Source organism: Aythya fuligula, chromosome 2 (genome assembly GCF_009819795.1).
Source record: "Aythya fuligula isolate bAytFul2 chromosome 2, bAytFul2.pri, whole genome shotgun sequence".
Classification (NCBI taxonomy): Eukaryota; Metazoa; Chordata; class Aves; order Anseriformes; family Anatidae; genus Aythya; species Aythya fuligula.
This window is the reverse complement of record NC_045560.1, coordinates 477,555-501,927: the sequence shown is the minus strand read 5'-3', so window position 1 is coordinate 501,927 and position 24,373 is coordinate 477,555. Positions and strand designations below refer to the sequence as shown.

Here is a 24,373-nt window from a genome sequence, read left to right as displayed (position 1 = left end):
GAACCCCACGGGGCCATCCCTTTGCATTGGGGTGGCACAGGAGGAGCATCCCGACCAGCCCTGACCCCTGTCCCCGTCCCCCTGTCCCCCAGCACGTGTGAGGCCGGGGCGCTGCGGTGCCGCGCCGACCCCGAGTGCCGCGTGGACGGGGGCTGGAGCCCGTGGGGGCCCTGGTCCCGTTGCTCCCCCGGCTGCAGTGCCGGCACCCAGGCATCCTCCCGGCACTGCAGCAACCCCGCACCGCAGCACGGGGGCCGGGGATGCCTCGGGCACAGCCAGCGCCAGCGGCCCTGCCCCGCCACCGAGGGATGCCCAGGTGGGGACACCGGCACGGCCAGGGGGCACGGGGCATGTGGGGTGGGTGAGCGGGGGGCATGGGGTGAACGGGGCCATGGGGTGGGTGAACGGGGGGCTTGGGGTGCACAGGGTGGGTGCATGGGGTGCATGGGGTGCACAGGATGGCATAGGGTGTGCGGGGTGGCATGAGGAGGGGATGCCTGTAGGACGGTGTGTGGCATGATGTGCTGCCCTGCTGGGGGTGCCGTGCCGTGCCATGCAGTATGGTGCTGTGCCATGCAGTATGGTGCTGTGCCATGCAGTATGGTGCCGTGCCATGCAGTATGGTGCTGTGCCATGCCGTGCCATGCAGCACGGGGCTGTGCAGTGCCGTGCTGTGCAGTTTGGTGCAGTGCCGTGCCGTGCCGTGCCACGAGCTGCTGGTCTTTGCCCCATGGAGCTGCGTGGCACAGCATGGTGCTGTGCAGTGCCGCGTGGTGCAGTGCCACATGGTACAGTGCAGTGAGGTGTGGGTGATCCAGCTGGGGCAGCGCAGGTCCTGCCCAGGGCTCTTTCCCCACGGGGTGTGGGTGCTGGTGCCACCGTGGGTGCTGCTCACATCCCTCGGGGTCCCCCCGTGCCCCACGTTGCTTCCCCTGTGCTGCAGAAGAGGAGCCGTGGGGCGAGTGGTCCCCGTGGGGGCCCTGCAGCGTCTCCTGTGGTGGGGGCGAGCAGCTCCGCCGGCGGGACTGCCCCCCACCAGGGGGGTGCCCGGGGCTGGCCCTACAGAGCAAGACCTGCAACACCCACGTGTGTCGGGGTGAGTGCCCTGCCCTGCCCGGAGGTCCTCGGGGTGGCACGGAGGGGATGGAGCAGTGTGGGGTGGGGGGTGGAGATGTGTGGGGTGTGTAGGGTGGTGCGGGGTCCTTGGGGTGGCTTTAATGGGAAGGGGTGGCACAGAGTGGATGGAGGGGCATGGGGTGGCACATGGGGTCTTTTGGGTGGCACGGGGTGGATGGGGTGGCAAGGGGTCTATGGAGGGGCACGGGGTGGCACATGGGGTCCTTGGGGTGGCATTAATTGGAAGGGGTGGCACAGGGTGGATGGAAGGGCATGGGGTGGCACACGGGGTTCTTGGGGTGGCACGGGGTGGATAGAGGGGCATGGGGTGGCACAGGGTGTCATGGGGTCCTCGGGGTGGCATTAATAGGAAGAGGTGACACGACGTGGATGGAGGGACACTGGGTGGCACATGGGGTCCTTGGGGTGGCACGGGGTGGATGGAGAGGCATGGGGTGGCACCCCCAAACCACGTCCCTGCGCACGAGCCGGGGCTGCGGCTGCTGGCGGGGTGGGGAGGGCGCAGGGGCTCCAGGACCCCCACGGCACAGCCACCCTCACCCCCGTCCCCACGCAGAGGCGGGCTGCCCGGGGGGGCGGCTGTACCGCGAGTGCCAGCAGGGCGAGGGCTGCCCCTACAGCTGCGCCCACCTCGCCGGCCGCATCGCCTGCTTCCCCGGGGGGTGCCAGGAGGGCTGCCACTGCCCCGCCGGCACCCTGCTGCACCACGGGCAGTGCCTGCAGGTCAGTGCCCACCCCCCCTCCCCACACCCGGGGGTCCCGTGCCCCTTCCCCTCCCCTAAAAGCCCCTGGTTGCGTCCCCTGTGCTGCCTGCGCACCCATGGGTGCCTCGTGGTGTGGGCTCGCCCTGCTCCTGGGGTGGTCGTGGAGTGGGTGCGCAGGGCTCTGGGTGCCCCCCGGTGCCATGGGGGCTCCCTGGGGCTGCGGGCACGATGCCGATGCCCTGTTCAGGAGTGTCCCTGCGTGCTGACGGCCGAGGTCCTGCGGGAGCTCCAGAACAGCTCCGCGGACCCCCAGGAGACCCCCACCCTCCCGGGCACCCAGGGGCCGCCCCTGACGCTGGACCAGGAGGTGCCCCCCGGCAGCACCCTGCACTCCTCCTGCACCACCTGGTGAGCGCCGGGGGACCCCTCCCCACGCACCCTGCTCCCCTCCCCGTCCCCATCCCCATCCCAGCCCCTTCCCCTGCCCCGTCCCGCTCTCACCCAGCCCCTTCTCGCCCAGCACCTGCCTCCACGGCCGGCTGAACTGCTCGCAGCCCCTGTGCCCGCGGGACGGGGGCTTCGCGCCCTGGGGTCCCTGGAGCAGCTGCTCACGGAGCTGCGGGGGCCTGGGGGTGAGGACACGGCAGAGGGGCTGCACCAGCCCCCCCCCTGCCCAGGGGGGCCGCGACTGCGCCGGGCCCCGCTCCGACAGCAAGTACTGCCAGAGCCCCGAGTGCCCCGGTGGGTCACAGCCCCCTCCCCTCGCCCTGCCGGGGGTCCGGCTGCCCCACGGGGACCGGACCCATGTGGGCACGGGGCTGGGGGTGCGGGGGTGTCACCGCCTGCTCTGCTCCCTGCAGCTGTGGCCGTCCCCACGAAGGAGCCCAGCCCCGGTGTCCCAGGTGAGGGCTGTGCCACGGAGGGGTCTCGCTGCCCTGGGCATGGTGGGGGACCCTTCATGGAGATCCCACCCTGCCTGGGGGGGCCTCTGGGAGCCTCGTGCTCCTGGCAAGCCCCGGCCCTGCTCCCAACCCCCCCGCCCTGCGCAGGTGCTGAGGAAGAGGAGGGCTTCGGCCCCTGGTCCCCCTGGAGCCCCTGCTCCAAAACCTGCACCCGCCCCGAGCGCCCGGCCACCAAGAGCCGCGAGCGCCTCTGCAGCGGGGCCGCCAACTGCAGCGGGGAGAGCTTCCAGGAGCAGCCCTGCAACCTGCCCCACTGCTCAGGTGGGGCCGGGGCCCTGCCCCACTGCCCGGGGGCCGGGCACCGTCCCCTGCGCCCATACCCAGCACGCAGCCACGGGTGGTGCCATGCGCCTTGTCCCCACGTCCCCGCAGATGCCCCCCCGTGCCAGGGCGAGGACTGTGCCGGCCTGAACTGCTCGTGGACGCCGTGGGGTCCGTGGGCCGAGTGCTCCCGCAGCTGCGGCGTGGGGGTGCAGCAGCGCCTGCGTGCCTACAGCCCCCCCGGCACGGGGGGCCGATGGTGCCCGGGCATCCTCAGCGCCTACGTGCAGCGACGCTTCTGCAACCTCCAGGCTTGTAAAGGTGGGAGGGGGTCCCCAGCACCCCAGGGAGGGTCTCCAGCACCCCGGGGGCTTTTCCTGGCCCTGGCTGGGCACCTGGATGTGACGCCCACCCCCTCGTGTCCCCCCCCCGTGGCAGTGGACGGCGCCTGGTCGGCCTGGAGCCCCTGGTCCCGCTGTGACAGGACGTGCGGGGGGGGCCGCGCCGTGCGCTCCCGCTCCTGCACCCGTCCCCCCCCCAAGAACGGGGGGCAGCGCTGCCCGGGGGAGCGGCACCACCTGCGGCTCTGCAACCCCCAGCCCTGCGGTAGGGAGCCGGGGGGGACAGGGACGGGGACAGGGATGGGGATGGGGTCCCTGGTGCTGTGCTGATTTGTGCTCCCCCTCCCAGGGGCCGGCTGCCCCCCCGGCATGGTGCTGGTGCCTTGTGCCAACCGCTGCCCGCGGCGCTGCGAGGACCTGCAGGAGGGCATCACCTGCGGGGACGAGGAGCGCTGCGAGCCCGGCTGCCGCTGCCCCAACGGTGAGTGCTGGATTTGGGGGGGTGCCGGGGGGCAGAGCCTGAGCCCCCCCAGGGTTATGGGGTGCCTGCTGGACGTGGGTGTCAGCGGGGCTCTGTCCTGCGTGGTGCCGGCAGGCAGCGCCGGGTGCGCACCGCGAATGCGCCCACGGAGGGGTCTGGGCACGTCCAGCTGAGGGCTGAGCTGTGCACGGTGCACACGCAGCTCACGCTCACACACACGCGTGTGCACACACACACACACACACACACACACGCACAGAGCACTGCCCGGCCCGGCGTGGCCCCCGCACTGATGCCACCCACCCGCAGGCACGCTGGAGCAGGACGGGGGCTGCGTGCCCCCCGCGCACTGCGAGTGCACCGACGCCCAGGGCCACGGCTGGGTGCCGGGCAGCACCCACCACGACGGCTGCAACAACTGCACGTGCCGGGGGGGCCGCCTGCGCTGCACCCACCGCCCCTGCCCGCCGCCCCCCTGCTCCTGGAGCCGCTGGTCCCGCTGGGCCCCCTGCAGCGTCACCTGCGGGGACGGCCAGCAGACGCGCTTCAGGTGGGGACGCGGCCCCTGGGACCCCGCAAGGCGGTGTCGGGGAGCTGCCCCCCACGCGTTTTCCCCCCCCTGCTTTGTCCCCCGGCAGGACCCCCACGTCAGGCTCGTGGGATGAGGAGTGCCAAGGGGAGCACGCGGAGAGCCGGGGCTGCGCCCAGGGGCCCTGCCCGCCCCTGTGCCCCCAGGAGGGCTGGGAGAGGCGGCTGGGGGACACGTGGAGGCAGGGAGAGTGCCAGCAGTGGTCAGTGTCCTCGTGGGCAGGGGGCCGGGAGGGGCTGGGGCTGCTCCTGTATGAGCTGTCCCATGGGCACCCCCTACCCCATGGGCACCCCGTACCCCATGGGCACCCCCTTACCCCATGGCACCCTCTTCCCTGTCCCCTCCTGCAGCACCTGCACCCCGGAGGGCACGGTCTGCAGGGACACCCCCTGTGCCGGTGAGTTCTGCGCACCCCTGGGCGCAAATCCCCAGCCCCCAGCCAGCCTCCTGGGGCCAGGATGGGGGCAAAGGGGACGGGGGGGACACGGTGCCCCGTGACATGCCACCTCGCCATCCCAGGGCCCGAGCAGTGCACGTGGGGCGCGTGGAGCCCCTGTTCCCACACCTGCGGCACCGGCCTGGCCACCCGGGAGGGTTCCTGCCCCTGCCCAACCCCCGGGACCCCCGGTGCCCCCTGCAACGACAGCGCCGGGGCTGGTGCCAGCCCGCGCCGGGAGCTGGAGGCTTGCTACCTGCAGCCCTGCCCAGGTAGGGGGGGCGGGCAGGGGCAGGGGGCGGTGGGCTCGTCCCCAGCCCTCACCCTCGTCCCCTCTCTGCCCCAGACGAGTGTTCCTGGAGCCCCTGGAGCCCCTGGAGCCCCTGCTCCTGCAGCTCCCCGCTGCGGCACCGGCACCGGCACCGGCACGGCCCCGGCACCTGCGTGGGGCTGGACGGGGAGCTCCGCGACTGCGACACCTCGGGGTGCTCGGGTGAGGAGGGGGCTGCCGGGGACCCTCCTGTGCTGGCACTGCCCGGTGCCCTCACCCTCCCCAAACCTTCCTGCCCCTGCCTCCTGCCCTGCCCCTGCCCGTCCTGGTGCCTCCGGGGGTGTCCGAAGCGTCCCCTCTCCCCGCAGGCTCCAGCTGTGAGCCCCCCTTCGAGTTCCAGCCCTGCGCCCCCCCCTGTGCCCGGCTCTGCTCCTCCCTGCAGCGCCCGCAGCTCTGCCCGGCCCTGCCCCGCTGCCTGCCCGGCTGCTTCTGCCCCCAGGCAAGGGCAGGAAGGGGTGGATGGGATGGGTTTTGTGGGGTGGGGGCCACCTGGGTGGGCTCTGTGGGGTCAGGGAGGGCTTGGGAAGAGCCTGGTGCCCGCAGGGAGCCCTGGGTGAGAATGGATGGCTGGGGGGACACTGGGGACTTCGTGGGGATGCTGTGGGGATTTTATGGGGATGCTGCATGGGGATACTGAGGGCACACCCCATGTGCCCCCCTCCACACCCCCCTGTCCGGGCAGGGGCTGCTGGAGCAGCGTGGAGCCTGCGTGCCCCCCGAGCAGTGCGACTGCCTGCACACCAACGGCTCCGGCGGCCCCGTGGCCCTGCCTGCGGGGAGCACCGTCCTGCTGGGCTGCAAGAAGTGGTGAGGGAGGGCTGCTGGGGGGGCCGGGGGTCGCCCCCACACATGGGGGGCCATGGGTGCCGGGGGCTCACCGCCGTTTCCTCGCAGCGTGTGCCAGGACGGGGCCCTGCGGTGCAGCAGCGAGGGCTGCCAGGGTGAGTGTGCCCCCCGATACTGGGACGGGACCCCCGGATCCTCCTGCCCCATGGGCTGTGCCCGTGGTCCCATAACCCCTGCGGGGCACCCAGGGGGCTCCCTCCCACCCCCCCAGCAGCTCCGTGTCCCCGCAGAGCTGCTCCCGCTGAGCCCCTGGTCGGAGTGGGGACCCTGCAGCCCCTGCCTGCCCCTGCCCCATCCCGAGGAGGCTCCGGGGGACGTGGTGCCCCAGGTTTCGCTGCAGCTCCGCTACCGAGCCTGCCTGGACCCCGAAACCGGCCTGCCCTGGGCTGGCGATGCGGCTGCTTGCACGGCGGAGCTGCGCCAGGAGCGGCTCTGCCCCGACCCCCACGTGTGCCGAGGTACCGGGGGTGCTGCGGGGTGAGGGGCTGAGGGGTCCCCGCTGCAGGTGGGTGACACCCTCGTCCCGCAGAGCTCTGCCTCTGGAGCCCCTGGGGGCCCTGGGGGCCCTGCCAGCAGCCCTGCAGCGGGGGACAGCGCCTGCGCCACCGACACCGCCAGGACCCGGCGGGCAGCGGGCACTGCCCGGGGGCATGGTCACAGAGCGAGAGCTGCAACACTGCTGTCTGCCCAGGTAATGTCCCCATCCCATCCCCATCCCACCCCATCCCACCCCCAGACCCCTACCCATCCGGGAGCTGCCCCCAGCCCCCCCCCAGCACCCTGCTGCTGCCCCCAGGGGAGGTGTGCGAGGACCGGGGCAAGGCGCCCGCCGCCCCCTGTGCCAACGGCTGCCCCCGCGCCTGCGCCGACCTCTGGCCCCACGTGGAGTGCGTGCAGGGGGGCTGCAAGCCAGGTACGGCCCCCCCACCCACGCCTCCCTGCACCTTTCCTGCTGGGTGCATGCAGCACCCATGGGTGCACGGCTCCTCCTGTCCCTGCAGGGTGCCGGTGCCCCCCGGGGCAGCTGCTGCAGGACGGGGCGTGCGTGCCCATCACCGAATGTCGCTGCGGGCTGCCCGGGGCCAACAGCAGCCAGGAGCTCTGGCCAGGGGAGGTGGCCGAGGTGGAGTGCCACAACTGGTGGGTGCCGGGGGACAGGGGACATCGGGGGGGGCACGGGCAGGACCGTGCTGTGCCCGTCACACAGCCCCGGGGGGCACCGGATGCCCTGTGCTTGGGCTCGGGGCCCCCTCCTCACGCAGCCCCTCTGCGGTTTCAGCACCTGTGTGAACGGGACCTTGGCGTGCCCGGTGCTGCCGTGCCCGTCCTACGGGCCCTGGGCTGCCTGGAGCCCCTGCTCCAGCAGCTGCGGGGGCGGCCGCACCTCCCGGCACCGCTCCTGCCTGCCGAGCCCCGGGGGGGTGCCCTGCACGGACACCGGCACCCGGGAGACCGCCGAGTGCAGCCCCCAGCCCTGCCCCGGTGAGCGCCCGCCGGCACCCCCGGCATCGCCACCGGCACCGGGCAGGGCCTGGCGGGGTGTTGGGGTGGCGCTGACCCCCTTCTGCCCCCCGCAGCCGGCTGCCAGCTGAGCCCCTGGTCCCCCTGGAGCCCCTGCAGTGCCAGCTGCGGAGGGGGCAGCTCGGAGAGGCGCCGGGAGCTGCGGGGAGGCGAGGAGGAGCCGTGCCCGCTCCCGGTGCTGCGGCAGCTCCGCGTCTGCAACGCCCACAACTGCACCCCGGGTAGGGCAGCCCCAGCGTGGGCACCCCACGGAGGGTCCCAGGGGTCTGGGGGCGGTGGGATTTGCCCGTCCCCGCTGACTCCAGCCCCCACCCGTGCCCCGCAGGGTGCCCCCACAGCCTGGTGTACGGGGACTGCGCCAACGCCTGCCCCCGCTCCTGCGCCCACCTCCGCCCGGGGACGCAGTGCCTGCAGCAGCCCTGCCAGCCTGGCTGCTCCTGCCCTCACGGACAGGTGGGGTCCTGCCGCAGCCCCCTGGGGCACGGGGGACGTGGGTTTGGGTCAGGGCAGCGGCCTCAGGGTCCCCCCTCACCCGCAGGTGCTGCAGGACGGCGCCTGCGTGCCCCCCGAGCGGTGCCGCTGCGTGCTGGCCCCCGCCGTGCCCTGGGCACTCAACCTCTCCAAGGAGGAGCAGGAGCAGGAGCACGCACCAGGCAGCCTCCTGCGGCACCGCTGCAACAGCTGGTGGGTGCCCCCCACCCCACGGAACCCCCCCCAGACCCACGTTGGGGGGTGCCGGGGTCCGGGTGGGCTCTGAGCCGCGCTCTGTCCCCAGCGTCTGTGTCCGCGGCACCTTCAACTGCTCCCAGGAGGACTGCAGTGGTGAGACAACACCCTCCGTCCCTGTCCCCGTGCCCATGCCGTGGTCCCCGTGCCACAGCCGGGCCCTGCTCGTGTGTCCCCCCCCCTCCCCGCAGTGGACTGCCTGTGGTCCCCGTGGTCGCCCTGGTCCCCCTGCTCGGTGACGTGCGGGGCGGGCGAGCGGCTCTCCCGCAGGCACCCCCTCCGGCAGCGCCTCTACGAGGGGGCAGAGTGCCTGGGGCCCCCCCTGCGCCGGGCTCCCTGCAGCCTCCCCGACTGCGGTGAGTGCCCCCAAATGTCCCAGGGAGGTGGCTGGGGACGGAGGGGGACGAGGCACCACTGTGGGTCCAGCTATGGGGACATCGCTCCACGAGGTCTCAGCCAGCCCTAGGGACACCGAGGGGGGCAGCGAGGGAAGGGGCAGAGCTGTCACCCGTGGGATGCCAGCCCCAGAGGGGGCTTCAGCAGCGGTGGCAGTGCCCAAGCACCCCGCTGGGTTTGTCCTCCACCGGCTGAGCCACCCTGGATGCCACATGCCCAAGGGCACGGCCAGTGCGTGGCCGGTGCCGGTGACGTGTCCTGCACCACCCCCAGCCTGCCCGGAGGGTGAGCGCTGGCAGGACCCCGGGGTGCAGGGCCCCGAGGTGCCCCCCGGCTGCGATCAGAGCTGCACGGACATCCCCGGTGAGGCCCCCCCTGGCTGCAGCACGACCCCAGCCCCCGGCTGTGCCTGCGAGCCCGGCCGCTACCGCAACAGCAGCGGCCGCTGCGTGCCCGCCGCGCTCTGCGAGTGCCTGCACCGGGGGCAAATCCATGAGGTGAGCAGGGCCACGGCCACCTGTGGGAATCTGGGGGTGCCTGGGGGTGCCTGGGGGAGCCTGGGGGAGCCTGGGGACCCCCCCACCTTGCACTGCTCACCCTCTTCCTCCCCCCCAGCCCGGCAGCGAGTGGCAGGAGGAGTGCGCGAGGTGCCGCTGCGTGGAGGGCAGGGCTGCCTGCACAGACGGCTGCCCCCCGCTCTCCTGCCCCGAGGTACAGCCCCAGCCCCCCCCAGCAGCCCCCCAGCAGCCCCCCCAGATGCCCCCCCCGGGGTTCCAGGAGAGGCTGATGCTGCTGTCTCTGCAGGGCGAGGTGAAGGTGAAAGAGCCAGGACGCTGCTGCCCCGTCTGCAGGATGGAGTGGCCGGGTAAGGGTCCTCCCAGAGACCCCCCCCAAGGCTCTGCCCCAAATCTTGGGACCCCCCCACCCACATGTGGCTGGCCAGGCGGCCACGGGGGTGCTCCAGCTCTGCCTCCCCCCCCTCTCCTTGCAGAGGAGCCATCCTCCATGTGCCGGCTCTTCACCGAGCTGCGCAACATCACCAAGGGGCCCTGCTCCCTGCCCGGGGTGCCGGTCAGCTTCTGCAGCGGGCACTGCCGCTCCCGCACCGCCGTCACCCCCGAGGTGAGACCCCCCCCTCCATCCCCTACCCTCACCCCCCCTCGTGGTGCTGGGGGTCTCGTGGCGCTGGGGGTCTCGGGGTTCCGGGGGTCTTGGGGTGCCGGAGGTCCTGTGGTGCCGGCACTCTCAGGGTGCCAGGGGTCTTGGGGTGCTGGGGGTCTCGGGGTGCTGGGGGTCTCAGGGTACTGGGGGTCTCGTGGTGCTGGGGGTCTCGTGGCACTGGGGGTCTCGAGGTGCAGGGGGTCTCGTGGTGCCGGGAGTCCTGGGGTGCCAGGGGTCTCATGGTGCCGGGGGTCTCAGGGTGCCGGGGGTCTTGTGGCACCGTGGGTCTCGTGGCGCCAGGGGTCTTGTGGCGCTGGGGGTCTCATGGTGCCAGGGGTCTCGTGGTGCTGGTGGTCTCGTGATGACAGGGGTCTCGTGGTGCTGGGGGTCTCAGGGTGCTGGGGGTCTTGTGGTACCAGGGGTCTCGCGGCACCAGGGGTCTCTTGGTGCTGGGGGTCTCTTGGTGCCGGGGGGGTCTCGTGGTGCCGGGGGGGTCTCGTGGTGCGCAGCGCGGTGACGGTGCGGCCGTGCAGGAGCCGTACCTGCAGACGCTGTGCGAGTGCTGCAGCTACCGCCTGGACCCCGCCAGCCCCGTCCGCATCCTCAGCCTGCCCTGCGCCGGCGGCACGGCGGAGCCCGTGGTGCTGCCCGTCATCCACAGCTGCGAGTGCAGCAGCTGCCAGGGTGAGCAGGGGCTGGGGGGGCTGGCGTGGGGGTCCTGAGCAGCCCCGGGACCCCCTCGCTCCGTCCCCGGCCTCTCCTCACCGCCCTGTCCCGCAGGGGGGGATTTCTCCAAGCGCTGATGTCCCCTCCTGGACGCTCCCCTCCCGTGTGTGGTGGTGGAGGAGGACCCCACGGCTCCCCGGTTCCCTGCACCCCCAGCCCAGCAATAAAAGCACAACACCCGGCTCGCCTCTGCCTTGGTGGGAGTGGGAAATGGGGAGGTGGGAGGGAGAGGGGCGCTGCACGGGGGGATAAATGGGGATGGGGGTGGCTGCAAGGAGAGGGGCTGGGGTGCTTGGAGGGCTCCAGAGGGTCCTGGGCACCTCCGAGATCCCCGGGCACCATGGGTGCCCCCAGAGACAATGCCAGGCTCCGAGACCCGGGGGGCTCTGGGCTGCCCCACACAGCTCCCCCAGTGGAGCCCCTGTCCCATGGCGAGCCTGGCACCTGCTGCCCTCACCCCAAAAGCCACCACTGGATATGGGGTGGCAGCGGGGACAGCCACCGGCCCGTGGTGCTGGCACCCTGTGCTGGTGGGGGCACAGCCCCCAGAGCACCACAGCCCACAGCAAAGCGGGTACACGGCCACCACCCTCTGTCTGGGGGTGTTTGGGGGGGGTTAATATAGCAACCCCCCGAGCACAAATGGGATTTTCAGCATTTATGGTGCTGGGGGACACCAGCCCGGGGCCCCGCCAGCACCGCGCTCGCTGCCCTTCGGTGTGCACTTTTGGAAGTTTTAGAAGAAAACACCACACACTGCGAGGTGTTTGCATCCTGATAAAGCAGCCTCGCTTCTTCCATGCCCCTTCAGATAAAGGATTTCCAAGAACTCATTTATGGAAAAGTGCAGCTTTGTGTCCGGGGCGGAGATTTGTTGGGATGCACAGTTCAGAGGGCGGGGAGGCGACAGGCTGGGCTTTGCCCCGAAAAATCCCTCAGCTTCCCCCCATGCTGGGGAGGCGGGGAGAAAGAAGCATCTTCCCTCCTTTCCCACAAAACATTCCTGATGGATTTTGATATATATTTTTAAATTTTATTTGTCTTTTCCTGCCGCAAGCGGCCGGCTGCCAGCCAGCAGCTCTCTCAGGCAGCGTGCCGCCACCGCGGTGCGACTCGAGCACGGCAGGGACAAGGAGCTGCCACAGTGCCCACCGCCGGGGGGGCTCAGCCCAGGGGCGCAGGGGGGGCTCCGGCTGCCCACAGCACCAGGCTTTGCTGCTGCACCTCAGCCCAGTCTGTTTTTTTTGGGGGGGATGTCGGGGAGGCAGGGGGACACGGCGCAGAGGCGAGCGCTGCCCGGCTTGCTTCAGGAGCACGGCGAGGTGGCTGCGGGTGCTCCTTGGGGTGGCAAAAGCAGCACCCGGAGCCGTGCTCCCCCCTCACGTGTGGTGGAGCTGCAGGCACCGACCCTGGGTGAACGCCTTCCCGCAGTCACCGCACGCCCTGGGCCCCCTGGCAGCCTGCGGGGCCGCGGGGGGCAGTTTTTGGGGAGCGCCGCAGCCCTGCGCCCACCCCGGCTGCGGCCCCTGCTCGGCGTGGGTGCGCTGGTGAGCCAACATGATGCCCTCGTCCCGAAAACGCTTCTCGCAGCCGGCGCACTGGAAGGGTTTGGGCTCCGGAAACACAGCCGGGGGGCCCGGCCGCCCGTCCTGCGGCGCCCGCGGGCCCCGGTGGGTGCGCTGGTGGCTCTTGAGGTGCTGCTTCTGGCTGCAGCTCTTGCCGCACTCGCCGCACTTGTAGGGCTTCTCGCCGGTGTGCACCCTCTCGTGGACGGCGAGGGTCTTCTTGTCCTTGAAGTGCTTGGCGCAGCGGGCGCAGGCGAAGGGGCGCTCGCCGGTGTGGATGCGCTGGTGGCTGACCAGGTGGTGCTTCTGGCTGAAGCGCTGCCCGCAGTCGGCGCAGCCGAAGGGCTTCTCGCCCGTGTGCACGCGGCGGTGGCTCTGCAGGTGGTGCTTCTGGCCGAAGCTCTTCCCGCAGTCGGCGCAGCCGAAGGGCTTCTCGCTGCCGTGCACCTTCTGGTGCGACACCAGGATCTGCTTCAGCCGAAAGCTGCTGCCGCACTGCGGGCAGGAGAAGGGCCGCGCCGCCGTGTGCGTCTGCCGGTGCTTCCGCAGGTCCCGGCTCTTGCCAAAACTCTTCCCGCATTCGCCGCAGGCGTGGGGGCGTTTGGGGCCCGGGGGGCCACGGTGAGGCCGGGCTGGCGGCGGTGGAGGCAGGGCTGGGAGGCAGAGCCCGGGGCCGGGGGGCTCCCCTTGCCCCTCGTGGGTTTTCTGGTGCCGCTTGAGGTCCCCCTTGGAGGGAAAGCCCTTCCCGCAGCGCGGGCACTTGAAGGGCCGCTCGCCCGTGTGGCTCCTCTCGTGGATGGTCAGCGCCGTGTTGCTCTTGAAGCTCTTGTCACACTCCGGGCACGTGGGCGGCCTCCTCTGCAGCGGGGGGGCCGGGAGGGGCTGGGGGCAGGGGCATCCCGCCGGGACCCCCCCTCTCCTGCCCGCCTGGCACCGCCGGGGTGTCCGTGGGATGGAGGCGCCGGGTGCCCATGGCTGCTCCGCGCCTTCCTCCACCTCCTGCCTGGCCCCAGCGTCACCGTCTGCGGGGAGGGCAGCGCGGGTGTCACCCCCGGGGCGGCACAGGGGAGCCCCCACCCCCGGGGGAACAGCGTGCGCCCCCTGCTCCGAGCCCCCGTCCCGCCGGGCTGATGGGGAGCAGCCCCCCGCAGACAAACCTTACGGGGCGTGCGGGGGCCAGGGGACGGGGCCGTCCCCACGCCTGCCCCCCAGCTCCCCCCCCGCCGGTACCCGCCTGGCCAGGGGGCCGGGTGCCTCCTCCCCGCCGCGGGCTCCTGGTGCCGTCCTGCACTCCGCATCTCCTCCTGCTCCATCTCGCAGATGATTTCGGGCTTGGCACCGGGGCAGCCTGTGCGGGGCAGACAGAGGGGACCCCTGGCGCGATGCCCCCACCCTGCTGCCAGTCCCACAGCCCCCCTGTGTCTCCCCCCATCTCCTCCTGCTCTGCCCCAGCTGCGTGGCCCTGTGGTGATGCCACGCAGCCCCTGCCAGCCTGCCCCCGTCCCCTCGCTGCCAGCTCTCCTTGCCTTGCCCTCGGCACCGCCTCTGCGCCCCCGTTTTTCACCTGCTCCTGGCCAGCCTTTCCACCAGGACTGCTGTCCTCAGATTACTGCACTATAAACCTTGAAGTATAACCACTAAATCAGCGTCCAGGCGTGGAAGGGGGGCAGTGCCCAGGACCCCAGCTCCGTCAGAGGAGAACCACGGCTCGGCCCCGGCCCCGCGGCTCCGTCGCGCTCCTCACCCAGCGAGGCGAGCGCCTCGAAGTTCTCCAGCATCACCTCGCGGTACAGCTGCCGCTGCCAGCCCGCCAGCTCTGCCCACTCCTCGGGGGAGAAGTAGATGGCCACGTCCTCGAACGTCACCGGCATCTGCAGCGACAGGCCAGGAGCTCGGCACGCTGCGCCACGCCAAACCGAAACCCACGACCCCTGCCGCTGCTGCCCTGCAGCCCACGGCCGCAGCACCGGGGAGCAGGGGGCGAAGCAAAGCAGCTCCCTGCCATGATCCTGCCCCAGCCCTGCTTTGCAGGAGCCCTGGGGGCTGTGGGGGCTCGGGTACCACAGCCAGGAGGTGCAGCGGGGTCGCTGAGCACCCCAGACCCCAGCAGCCCTGCAAAACGCCACCTGCGCTGCCTCGCCGCCTTCCCCACCGCTGTGCTTGGAGGAAAATTTGGCCCCAGGCACGGCGGGTGGGTGCTGAGTGCTCAGAGCAGGGGAAACTCTCAGCGGGCCCAGCTCAGGGCCAGGCACCAACATCCCCAGCACGGGACCAGGTCCCAGAGCGCTTCTCACCATTAGGGCATCGCCCTGGGTGCGGGGTGCCCCCGTCCCACAGGAGCAGCACTGGGGACCCGGCTGTCCCAGCCCTTCTGGGGAGCCATTGAGGGACCCAGCCCCTGCGCCCCGCAGCACAGACGGGGGGATCCCGGCCGTGGCTTCACCCAAAACCCCAGGGGTGGGCGCGGAGTCACGGTGCCATGGGATGGGAGTGTTTCAGGGGCCAGTGGGCAGCTTTACCGTGGGCACCGGTGCGGCCCCGGCTGCCCCCGACCCCTGCCCGAGCAGCCGCCGCCTGCAGGCTCTCAGGGGGGGGATGGAAGCGCGCCCAGCCATCGGTCCATGCGGGTCGGGAGCTCGGGGTCTGCGGCGAGGGCCCGTGCCGAGGGTCAGCCCCAGGGCGCACAGCGACAGACGGCCCCGCGGGTTCTGCCAAACACGGAATTTTGGTTAAGGAACCAAAGGGAGGCGGCACCCGGCCCACCCATCAACCACTGCACTCCCCGGCCAGACACGGGGGGTCGGGGCCAGGAGCCCCCCGTGCAGCGGGATCTGCCCCACTCTCAGCCCCCCACCACAGCCCTGTGCCCCTGCCCAGCCCCGTCCCGCAGCCCCTACCTGCGCCACCCGCCCAGCACGGCCGTGGGCACGGACAAAGGCAGCCCCAGGAGCCGGGGGCTGCGTCAGCTGCTGGGCCTCACCGCCACCAGTGCAGCACGGGAGGTGTAGTCCTGCTGCTGCGCACTGCACGGCTCCGTGCGGCACGGCTCGGCTCTGCACGGCTCGGGGGTGGATGGCCCGGCCCAGCACGGTGCTCCTCTGTGAGGCATGGCACGGTGCTGCCTGGCACGGCACAGCTCGGCACAGCCTGGCACGGCACAGCCTGGCATGGCACATCTCCGTGATGTATGGCACGGTGCTGCCTGGCACAGCACAGCTTGGAATGGCCTGGTATGGCACAGCCTGGCATGGCACACCTCCGTGATGCACGGCACAGCACAGCTCGGCACAGCCTGGCACAGCACAGCCTGGCACAGCACATCTCTGTGATGCATGGCACGGTGCTGCCTGGCACAGCACAACTTGGCACAGCCTGGCATGGCACAGCCTGGCATGGCACTTCTCCATGCTGCATGGCACGGTGCTGCTCGGCACAGGACAACTTGGCACAGCCTGGCACAGCACAGCCCAACCTGGTGCATCTCCATGCTGCATGGCACAGCACTGCCCGGCACAGCACAGCTTGGCACGGCGCTGTGCCACCTCGGCTGTGCCAGCACTGCCGTGCCCCCACCCCACTGTGCCTGCCCGAGCCTTGCCCCGCACCGGGCAGGGGCTGCTCCGTCCCTCGCGCCTCAGCAGCTGCAGTGTCCCCAGGGCTCCTTGTGAGACACTAAATTGTGTGTTTGCAGCAGAGAATTACTTTTCTGTATTCCAAGGTAGTTGGGTAGTCATAATAAGGAGATGCTCAGTAGATAAGTGGCCAGAAGGCCTCGCTGTCCCAAAATAAGGTAGAAGCTTGAGACATCAGGATGAGCAGTGTGAGAACGGCAAACCAACGATCACAAGTCCTCAAACATAAGAAAGGAGAAATTAAGGGGTGGAAAGAAAAGAAAAAACGTACACATTTTTTGTACACACAGCAGCGAGCGTCTCCTGGGTGCAGAGTGCATCTCCTCGAGGTCATGGGGGTTCTGCTCCTGTCCCCAGTGCTGCTCCTGCAGCCCCCAGCCCAGCCTGCACCCCGTGCCGCTGCCCCCCCAGCACCCAGCGGGTCCCCCCCGGCAATGCCCATGGCCCCGCGGGTGCTGCTCCCTTCCCTGCTGTCCCCTCCTCTGCTCTCTGTGGGTGGTGACGGGGTCTGCGGGTGCCACAGGACCGTGGAGTCCTGCAGGTGGGACAGGACCCCTGAGGTCGTCTCGCCCAGCCTTGAACCCAGCACCAAGGAGCTCTCCACGCTGCTGTGCTCTGCGGGTACGCAGCTCCTGAGGACCCCCAAGGACGGTGACCCCACCGCCACCCTGGGCAGCCCGTCCCAATGCCACACAGCCCTTCCAGTAAGGAAATATCTCCTAATACCAACCTCAACCTCCCCTGCTGCAACCTGAGGCTGATTCCCCTCGTTATCACTCGGTGATTGGGAGAAGAGCGGATCCCCACCCTGCTTCAACGTCCTTCCAGGTACCTGTGAAGTACAACGAGGTCTCCCCCGAGCCTCCTCGTCTCCAAACTAAACACCCCCAGTGCCCTCAGCCGCAGGGCCTTCCGACCCCAGAACATTTTGACACTCGTGCCCAGCTTGGTGCCACCTGGGAGCTGTTCTCAGCCACCTCGGCACCACCGGCTGGGATTTGCAGGGCTGCTCCCACCGTGGGGGTGCTCGTCCCATGGGGAGCTCCACCTGCCTGGGGCTGCACCAGAAATGGCAGATTTGGGGGTGTTTGGGGCACCCCCAGCTCCTGGGGCTGTGCGTTGGGTGAGAAGGGACAGGCGGCGCGTCCTAACGGGGACACTGACCCCTCGTGCTCGTTTCCATGTTTTATTAGTTCCTAGATCAGAAAAAAAAATAAAAAAAAGGAAATATAAATACACGTGGTCCTTGCTGCGCTGCTCACCGGGGGTGTCCCAGTGGGGCAGGATCAGCGTTTAGCCCATTTTACAGACGGGGAAACTGAGGCAAGGCAGTCGCAGAGCCGCCACCCGCCACCCACCCAGCAGCCCCCAGCTCAGGGCCCCCACCCCAAAGGCAGCCCCCAGGTGCTGTGGGTCAGCGGAGGTGCCCAGGGTTGGGGTGCTCGGGGCTGTGAGCAAGGAAGGGTGGCACAGGGAGGGTGGCACAGGGAGGGTGGCACAGGGACGTGGGGGGAGGCCCCGCAGCTGCTGGTGCCCAAGGAAGGGGACAGAGGAGGCGGCGAGGGGACAAGGCGGTGCTGGCCAGGTGACCCGAAGCCAAATTCAGACCTCCCCCAGCACCTCTCCTGCACCAGCTCCCAACCCGGAGCTGGGGGCACCTCACTGGGGTGTGTGGTGGCCCCATGCCTGGGGCTGCAACACCGCCACGCACCCTGCAACCACCGGCCCTGCACAAACACCCCACGAGCACCATCCTGGCACAGGGAGGTGAGAGCACCCACGGTGCCAGCTCCAGCTTCAGCCCCAGTCCTGGCCGTGCATGCAGAAGCCCAGGGCTCCTTTGCCTCCAGCAGCAGAGGAACGGCCACACTCTGCCCCCCAGCACCCCCCAGGGCCAGGCTCGAGCCCTCGTCTGTGCTCCGTGTGCCAGGCACGCTGCCAGCGTGCCACGAGGGTGCCCTGCTTGCTCCGGGGCGAGCTGGCTCTGCAGCAGTGTCCCACGGCACCGCCAGCACCACGGCAGGTCCCAAAACTGCCGTGCCGTTCCCCCTCTGTCCGCTCCATCTGCAGAGCTCTGCGCTTCTGCCACCTCCTACTTGTACTTGGCCAGGGCCTCCAGCGGCACCGGCAGCTGGGTGCAGGACATGAGCAGCGGGTGCACGGGGAGGAAGGGGCTGAAGGCCTCCCCGTCCCGGTAGCGGGACAGGAGCCGCTCCTCCGAGTGCGTGCCCTGGTGCACGGTCAGCTCCTTCTTGTGGCTGAAGACCGTGCCGCACTCGGTGCAGGGGTAGACCCGCTCCACCGTGTGGGTGAGGTGGTGCGTCCGCAGGTTGCCCTTGTACTTGAAGCTCTTCCCGCACTCCAGGCAGGTGAAGGGCCGCTCGCCCGTGTGGATGCGCTTGTGCTTCATCAGCGTGGTCTTGAGGTTGAAGGTCTTGCCGCACTCGGGGCAGGCGAAGGGGCGCTCGCCGGTGTGGATGCGCTGGTGGGTGATGAGCGTGCCCTTGCGGTTGAAGCTCTTGCCGCACTCGCCGCAGGTGAAGGGCTTCTCCCCCGTGTGGATGCGCTGGTGCTTGATCAGCTCGCCGTTGTGGCTGAAGCACTTGCCGCAGTCGGCGCAGGCGAAGGGGCGCTCGCCCGTGTGGATGCGCTGGTGCCGCGTCAGGTCGCCGTTGCGGCTGAAGCTCTTCCCGCACTCGCTGCAGCCGAAGGGCCGCTCGCCCCCGTGGATCTTCTGGTGCAGGATGAAGGTCTTCTTGGCGCAGAAGCCCTTGCCGCACTCGGCGCAGATGAAGGGCCGCTCGCCGCGGTGGATCTTCTGGTGCGTGATGAAGTTGGCCTTGCGGTTGAAGCTCTTGCCGCACTCGCCGCAGGAGAAGGGCTTCTCCCCCGTGTGGATGCGCTGGTGCAGGATGAAGGTCTGCTTGGAGCAGAAGCTCTTCCCGCAGACGGTGCACTCGAAGGGCTTCTCGCCCGTGTGGATGCGCTGGTGCCGCATCAGGTCGCCCTTCTGGCTGAAGCTCTTCCCGCAGACGGTGCAGGCGAAGGGCTTCTCCCCGGTGTGCACGCGCAGGTGGGTGATGAGGTTCCCCCGGTGCTGGAAGCTCTTCCCGCACTCGCTGCAGGCGAAGGGCCGCTCGGTGCCGTGGCTGCGGGGCCGCCGTGCCGGCTCGGTGCCGGGTGCCGATGTGACTTTGTGCCCGGTGGTGCTCGCTGGGGGGACGGGAGCCGTGCCCGTCCCCACACTGAGCCCCCGGGGCTCGGCGGTGCCGCCCCGCGCCAGCTGCACCATCCACTGGCTGACACGGGGAGCAGCCTCCGGGCTTTTCTCCAGCAGAGCCACCTCTGGTTTCACGTCCTCCGGCTCCTCCTTGGGACGCTTCTCACCTTTGCCTTCGCCACCTACCAAGAGGAGAGATCCAGGGAATCGCTGGCACGACGCAGAGCCAGGAGCTGCGCGTGGCCCTGCGCTCCTGGGAACCCGGCACGGAGCTGTGCCCTTGGCACAGGCTCGGCACGGCTGCGGCACAGGGACAGCCCCAGGACACCCACAGCCCGGTGCCACCGAGGCTGCCCCGGGGCTGCAGAGCCTCGGCTGTAGCAGCCGGGAGCCCCTTGGTGCAGGAGGAGCTGGGTGAAGCCATCGCAGCCTCGGCACCGCAGCCGGGTAAAACGCCTCCCTCAAACCTGTCCCCACGACCAGACACACGTGCAGACTCTCCTCTAAAGCCTCTGTGCAGAGATCACACTCGAAGTTTAGGGCTCGAAGGACCTGTTGTGTTTTTTTTTTTGCTATGGGGGAGCCCCAGGGGATGTGTCCAGCCCCCTCCTGTAAAACAAACACAGCTGAGGCTGCCCGCACAAGCAGGAGAGCAGCTCGGTGCTGCTCCGGGGTGGCACAAGGAGCAGTGCCCCCGGGGCTGGCAGCAGCACGGGGTTGGGGTCCCTCCCTGTGGATTTCTGCCAGGTTGGGGCTGGGGGAGGTCAGCAGCACCCCCAGCTCTCTGCCTGCCCAACTGCTCCAGCCCTTGGCGTGGTGGCTCCCAACAGCAGCAGCGCACCCAGACGCGGAGACGAGCCAGTTCCCGGCCCCTGCTGTGCTCACCTGCAGCTCCCGGGTCACCCGGGCCCTGGGGACACCCAATGTACGCCTCCTCCTCCGGCTCCACCTTCACAATCACTTCGGGTTTGGCATCGCCTGCGGGGGCACAGGGCAGAGCTCCGGGGGCTGCGCTCGGCGCACCCCGGGCACAGCCGCAGGCACCAGGGGTCGGATTCTGACCTCGGCTGGCAGCAGGGAGGGCAGGGGTGGGGGCTGCACGGCACCCGTGGGGCGTCACCATCCCCAGGATGGCACGGGGGAGAGTGTCACCGTCCCCAGGATGGCACGGGGCAGCTGCCCACAACGGCACTGAGAGGCAGAGCAGGGAGCATGACCCCACGGCACGGCCCCGGACACCCCCAATGCGCCCAGCCCCACTCACAGGCAGCGGGGTCGGGGGGCTCCTCCTTCTCCCGTGGGCAGCAGTCGCCGTAGGAGTCGTCCTCAGGCTCGGTTTTGATGACGAGCTCTGTTTTGATGCCTGTGGAAGGAAGGACCCGGCCCACACGTCCTGCTCTGGGGACAGACAGGGCCCTGCCGGTGCCATAGGGTCCCCACTGGGGGCATCGAGCTCGGTGCCTCCTGCAGCCAGGGCCCCGGGGAACCACGGGGCTGCAGCAGCCGCGGGCCACTGGGGCTCCAAAGCGCCCATCAATATTAAATGATTGCATTTTACTCAGTTAAATATTATTAAGGATTTGTTATTAAATGCTTGTTACGGAGGGAAAGGAACTGCTGCTTTTCCTGCAGGAGGCAGTTCCCGGTTCCCAAAGGGCACGGGGCATGTCCCATCCCAGCACAACCCCTCGGTGCAGCGCCCTGCTCCGCGTCACTTACTGGTGCTGGGGACACTGGGGACGCTGGGGACACTGGGGATGCCAGGGGTGGTGGCCCTCGCCCCTGGGTGCTGGGGGTACCCGATGTCCGGCTCGTCCTCCGGCTCCGTTTTCACCACAACCTCGTGCTTCACACCAGCCCAGCCCTTTCCTGGGGAAGAAAAAGCCAAATTTGGGTTCTCTGGATGCGAGAGCAGCCGGTGGCCAAGCAACGCTGCCACGCGCTCCGTGGTGCTGGGCTGGGCACGGAGGGGACAAAACCTCCCCCAGGGGGAACGGAGCCCCCCAGCACCACCCAGCCCCGAGCAGCGACCACCCCAGTGGGTCCCTGCTGCCCAGCGAGGGTCCTCACCCACGAAACCCCCCGGCAAACTGAGCCCCATGGGCAGCAGGCATGGGCAGCCCCCCCGGGGGTCCCACAGCTCACCTGCGCCGTGGGGTCCAGGGACTCCCCTGCGCCCCTCACCCTGGGGGTCCCCCACGAACGGCTTCTCCTCCAGCTCCATCGCCGGGGGTCTCGGGGTCCCGAGGGACAGGACAGCCGCCTCCAGCCACGCTGCTCCCTGGGAACACCTGCAGAGAGACCCCAGGCAGAAGTGTCCCTCTGTGCCAAAACGGCCCCAAAATGCGAGCGGCGAAGCAGCACCACTGACAGCCGGGGGGGCTCGGGCACAGGGGGGCTCCGGAGATCTCCAAGCTGCTCCTCCTGCCGGCTGATTGCTCCCCTCCCTCTCCATCCCATCCCCTTCCCCTCCCCTCTGCCCTCGGGGAGCTGCTGCTCTCAGCAGGGGCACACACAGGAGGAGGAGGAGGAGGAGGAGGAAAAGGAGGAGGAGGAAGATCGACCTGGGGGCTACAACAGCACAGAGCAGCCCAGGACAGGGCTTGGTCACCCTGCCTGCACCCCACTTTGCTCCTCAGAGCCCAGCAGCAGTGGCACAAGGTCACAGCCAAGGCACAAGGCAGGGACAGAGGGGAAGGAGGGAGAAAACCCCGCAGAGTTCGGAGGTGGCTGCGCCCCACGAAGCCAGCCAGCTTTCCTCAGCTGCTGGGCACAGCGTTCACGAAGGCATGGCGATGCGGTAGATGCAATCTCGGTGGAATTTGACACGCTGCCACGAGCAGCACCGGGGCAGCCCCAGGCAGGTGAGGAGCCACTGGGGACACCCCTGCGGTGAGGGTCAGTGTCCCCAGGTGCCCCAGGCACCACGCGCTCGGGCACCCCCATGAGCAGGACACGGTGGCAGTGCCCAGGGGGGACCACCAGGCCCCACATGCCTGCAAAGGGGTCCCCAGCACCACCCTGACCCCGTCCCGCCGAGCTGCACGTGCAGCAAACCTCCAGAGCAGCGCTCCGGGGACGCTCCCTGCTCCTGCACCCCAAGGGCAGCTTCCCGTGTCTGCGGTTTCCCACCCGGACTTTCACTCCGGCACACCCTGGCCTGCACCTCACCACTCCTCCCGAAGCTCTCTGCTCCTCAGGGCACCCGGTGCGCCACCGCCTTGGCTGGCCAAATGCTCTGTGCCCAGGGGGCCTCTGGCAAACTGCACATAACCACAGAGCGAGCAGGAGCAGGAGCAGGAGCAGGAGCAGGAGCAGGAGCAGGAGCAGCGTCCCCGTCCTCATCCTCACCCCACCAGCCCTGTGCCCCCTCCTGAACCTCACTTTCCCTCCCGCTTGGTGCCACATCCCCCTGTCCAGCCTGTCCTGCCTCCCACCTAACCGCAGCGCCAGTTCTGCTTCCAAACAAGAGAGGGGTTGTTGCGGGGGGGCTCTCCCCGAGGTGCCCCCACCCCCTGCAAGCTCACCCGCTGGCACAAGCCCCTTCCAACCCCTTCCTGGGGCCGGGGCATTTCGGATGAGCTCCAGCAGGCACCAGCCAGGGCCGGGCACGGGTTCTGCCCGCGTTACCTGCGCCCCTCATAGCGCAGCCCGGTGGCTCCCCCACCCCACATCCACCCCCCCAGCACCCCCCGGCGCCCCAGGAAAGCGCCCAGACCCCCGCCCATCCCCTCCTCGCTCCTTGGTGCCAGTCCCTGGGGGCAGCAGGGTCCCAAAGCAGCGCAGCGGGTGCGCTCACCGTGCCGTGCCGTGCCAAGGGCGCGTGCCCCGTCCCCGTCCAGGGCTCCCCCTGCCCCCCCAGGAGCCCCCCGTCTTTTTTTTGGGGGGCTCGCACGAGCGGCACCCGCAGCGATCGCAGCGCGCCGCAGCCCCGCGGTCCCTGCGCACCGCGCACGACCGGCACCGGGGCTTTGGGGGGGGGGGTGGGTGCGCGACCCCCGCTCCTCCCCCCGGTGCCCCCCCCCGAGCTCCCCGAGCCCCGTCCGCCCCCGGTGCCCCCCGCCCCGCTCTCACCGGCGGCTCGCTCAGAGGGGCGGCGGCGGGGGCATCGCCGCCGATGGCCGCCGACCGCGGGAGCGCACCGGGGCGGGCGCACGGGGCGAGGCAGACAAAGGGCCGCCCCGCTGCACGCCGGGAGATGTAGTCCGCCCCCCCGACCCCCCCCCCCCGGCACCGCCCCGACGCCCCCCCGGTACCGGCACGGCACCGGCGACCCCCCGGTAAAGGCACGGTCCCGGCACCGGCACCGCCTCGGCGACCCCCTGGTACCGGCACGGCACCGGTAACGGCACCGCCACTTGGGGAGGGGGGGGGCGCAGGGTGTGGGACCCCCTGGGGGAGCCCCCGGACACGGGGAGGGCTGGGAGGTGGTGGCAGAGGGGCGGGCGGCACGAGGGCTCCTGCACCCCAAAAATGCTGGTCCGGCTCAGAGCAGGGCACGCTGCGGAGGCACCGGCACGGGGATGAGCACATAGGGGGAGAGAAACAACCACGGTAACGCAGGGTGGTGGAGGAGAGGACGGGCACGAGGAGTTTGGGGTCCTGTTGCTCTGTCCCGTTCTGCGCTCCTGGGCATGGAGCTGGAGCCAGGGCGTCCTCCCGAGCAGCTGGGGTGACACCGGGGCACAGTTGGTGGCCAAGCGACCCGGTCAGCTTTGGGACGGCAGAATGTTCCCAGCCAGAGGGCAGCAGGCACCCGGGAGGGGACAGGGAGCAGCGAGGGGACAGAAGGAAAGAGGAGAAAGCGGCCAAAGACCATTGAGGAGCCTGGGAGCAGGGCCAGCAGGAGCAGGACTGGAGCCAGAAGACGCCCGTCCTGCCCTGCGCTCGCACCCATGACAGTCCTGGGGTCAGATTCTCTGTTTTTGCTCTTTCTGGCCATTATTCTGCCATCAGGAAACAAGAAAATCAGGGTGCCAGCCACTGAGCTTGGTACAGCAGCACTGCACGGCCTCCTGCGCCCGAGCAGATGGCGCTTGGCCGCGGTCCCTGGGATGCGCAGCTGCAGAGGGCAGCGTCCCAGCTCCGTGTCCCCAAGGCCCTGGGGTCACCCCACGGCAGGGGCAGTGGTGAGGGCTGTCCCTGGGGCTGGGGGGGGCACAGCAGTGGGCACAGAATGGCCATGAGTGCTGTGTGGGGCCAAGTGTGGGGTGCTGGCCCCGTGGGCTGGGTGGCAGTGGGATGCGGCACCCCCGAGCAGGTCCCCCCAGCACCATCCTGCGCCGTGCCAGCAGCAAGGAGCCACGCACCACACAGGGCAAAACAAGCACCCCCAGGT

The 24,373-nt window shown here is 70.1% G+C and overlaps 2 protein-coding genes across 2 annotated transcripts in view; one reads left to right on the top strand and one right to left on the bottom strand.

Annotated features, from left to right (window-relative positions):
* LOC116486723 (SCO-spondin-like) overlaps positions 1-10,695 on the top strand; it is a 33,451-nt gene extending 22,756 nt beyond the window's left edge. The window contains 34 exon segments of the mRNA XM_032183164.1: positions 93-316; positions 944-1,096; positions 1,694-1,860; positions 2,089-2,249; positions 2,362-2,582; positions 2,702-2,743; positions 2,891-3,064; positions 3,176-3,385; positions 3,503-3,670; positions 3,755-3,886; positions 4,196-4,436; positions 4,525-4,677; positions 4,826-4,872; positions 4,995-5,183; positions 5,258-5,404; positions 5,551-5,681; positions 5,925-6,049; positions 6,137-6,183; positions 6,319-6,546; positions 6,618-6,779; positions 6,885-7,001; positions 7,090-7,228; positions 7,368-7,570; positions 7,666-7,830; positions 7,935-8,062; positions 8,148-8,293; positions 8,385-8,431; positions 8,527-8,691; positions 9,005-9,228; positions 9,347-9,442; positions 9,536-9,596; positions 9,723-9,853; positions 10,426-10,576; positions 10,673-10,695. Coding sequence (XP_032039055.1) covers positions 93-316; positions 944-1,096; positions 1,694-1,860; positions 2,089-2,249; positions 2,362-2,582; positions 2,702-2,743; positions 2,891-3,064; positions 3,176-3,385; positions 3,503-3,670; positions 3,755-3,886; positions 4,196-4,436; positions 4,525-4,677; positions 4,826-4,872; positions 4,995-5,183; positions 5,258-5,404; positions 5,551-5,681; positions 5,925-6,049; positions 6,137-6,183; positions 6,319-6,546; positions 6,618-6,779; positions 6,885-7,001; positions 7,090-7,228; positions 7,368-7,570; positions 7,666-7,830; positions 7,935-8,062; positions 8,148-8,293; positions 8,385-8,431; positions 8,527-8,691; positions 9,005-9,228; positions 9,347-9,442; positions 9,536-9,596; positions 9,723-9,853; positions 10,426-10,576; positions 10,673-10,695 — 4,918 coding nt within the window.
* A 1,246-nt stretch (positions 10,696-11,941) lies between these two features.
* On the bottom strand, positions 11,942-23,151 carry LOC116486719 (zinc finger protein 135-like). The gene is made up of 9 exons (XM_032183161.1): positions 23,110-23,151; positions 21,181-21,326; positions 20,755-20,904; positions 20,300-20,398; positions 19,921-20,013; positions 17,911-19,217; positions 13,908-14,054; positions 13,414-13,531; positions 11,942-13,205 (listed from the first exon to the last, which is right to left on the bottom strand). The coding sequence occupies exons 2-9, from the start codon at positions 21,257-21,259 to the stop codon at positions 11,998-12,000; spliced, it is 3,201 nt and encodes a 1,066-aa protein (XP_032039052.1). The 5' UTR covers positions 21,260-21,326; positions 23,110-23,151; the 3' UTR covers positions 11,942-11,997.
* Positions 23,152-24,373: the final 1,222 nt, after the last annotated feature.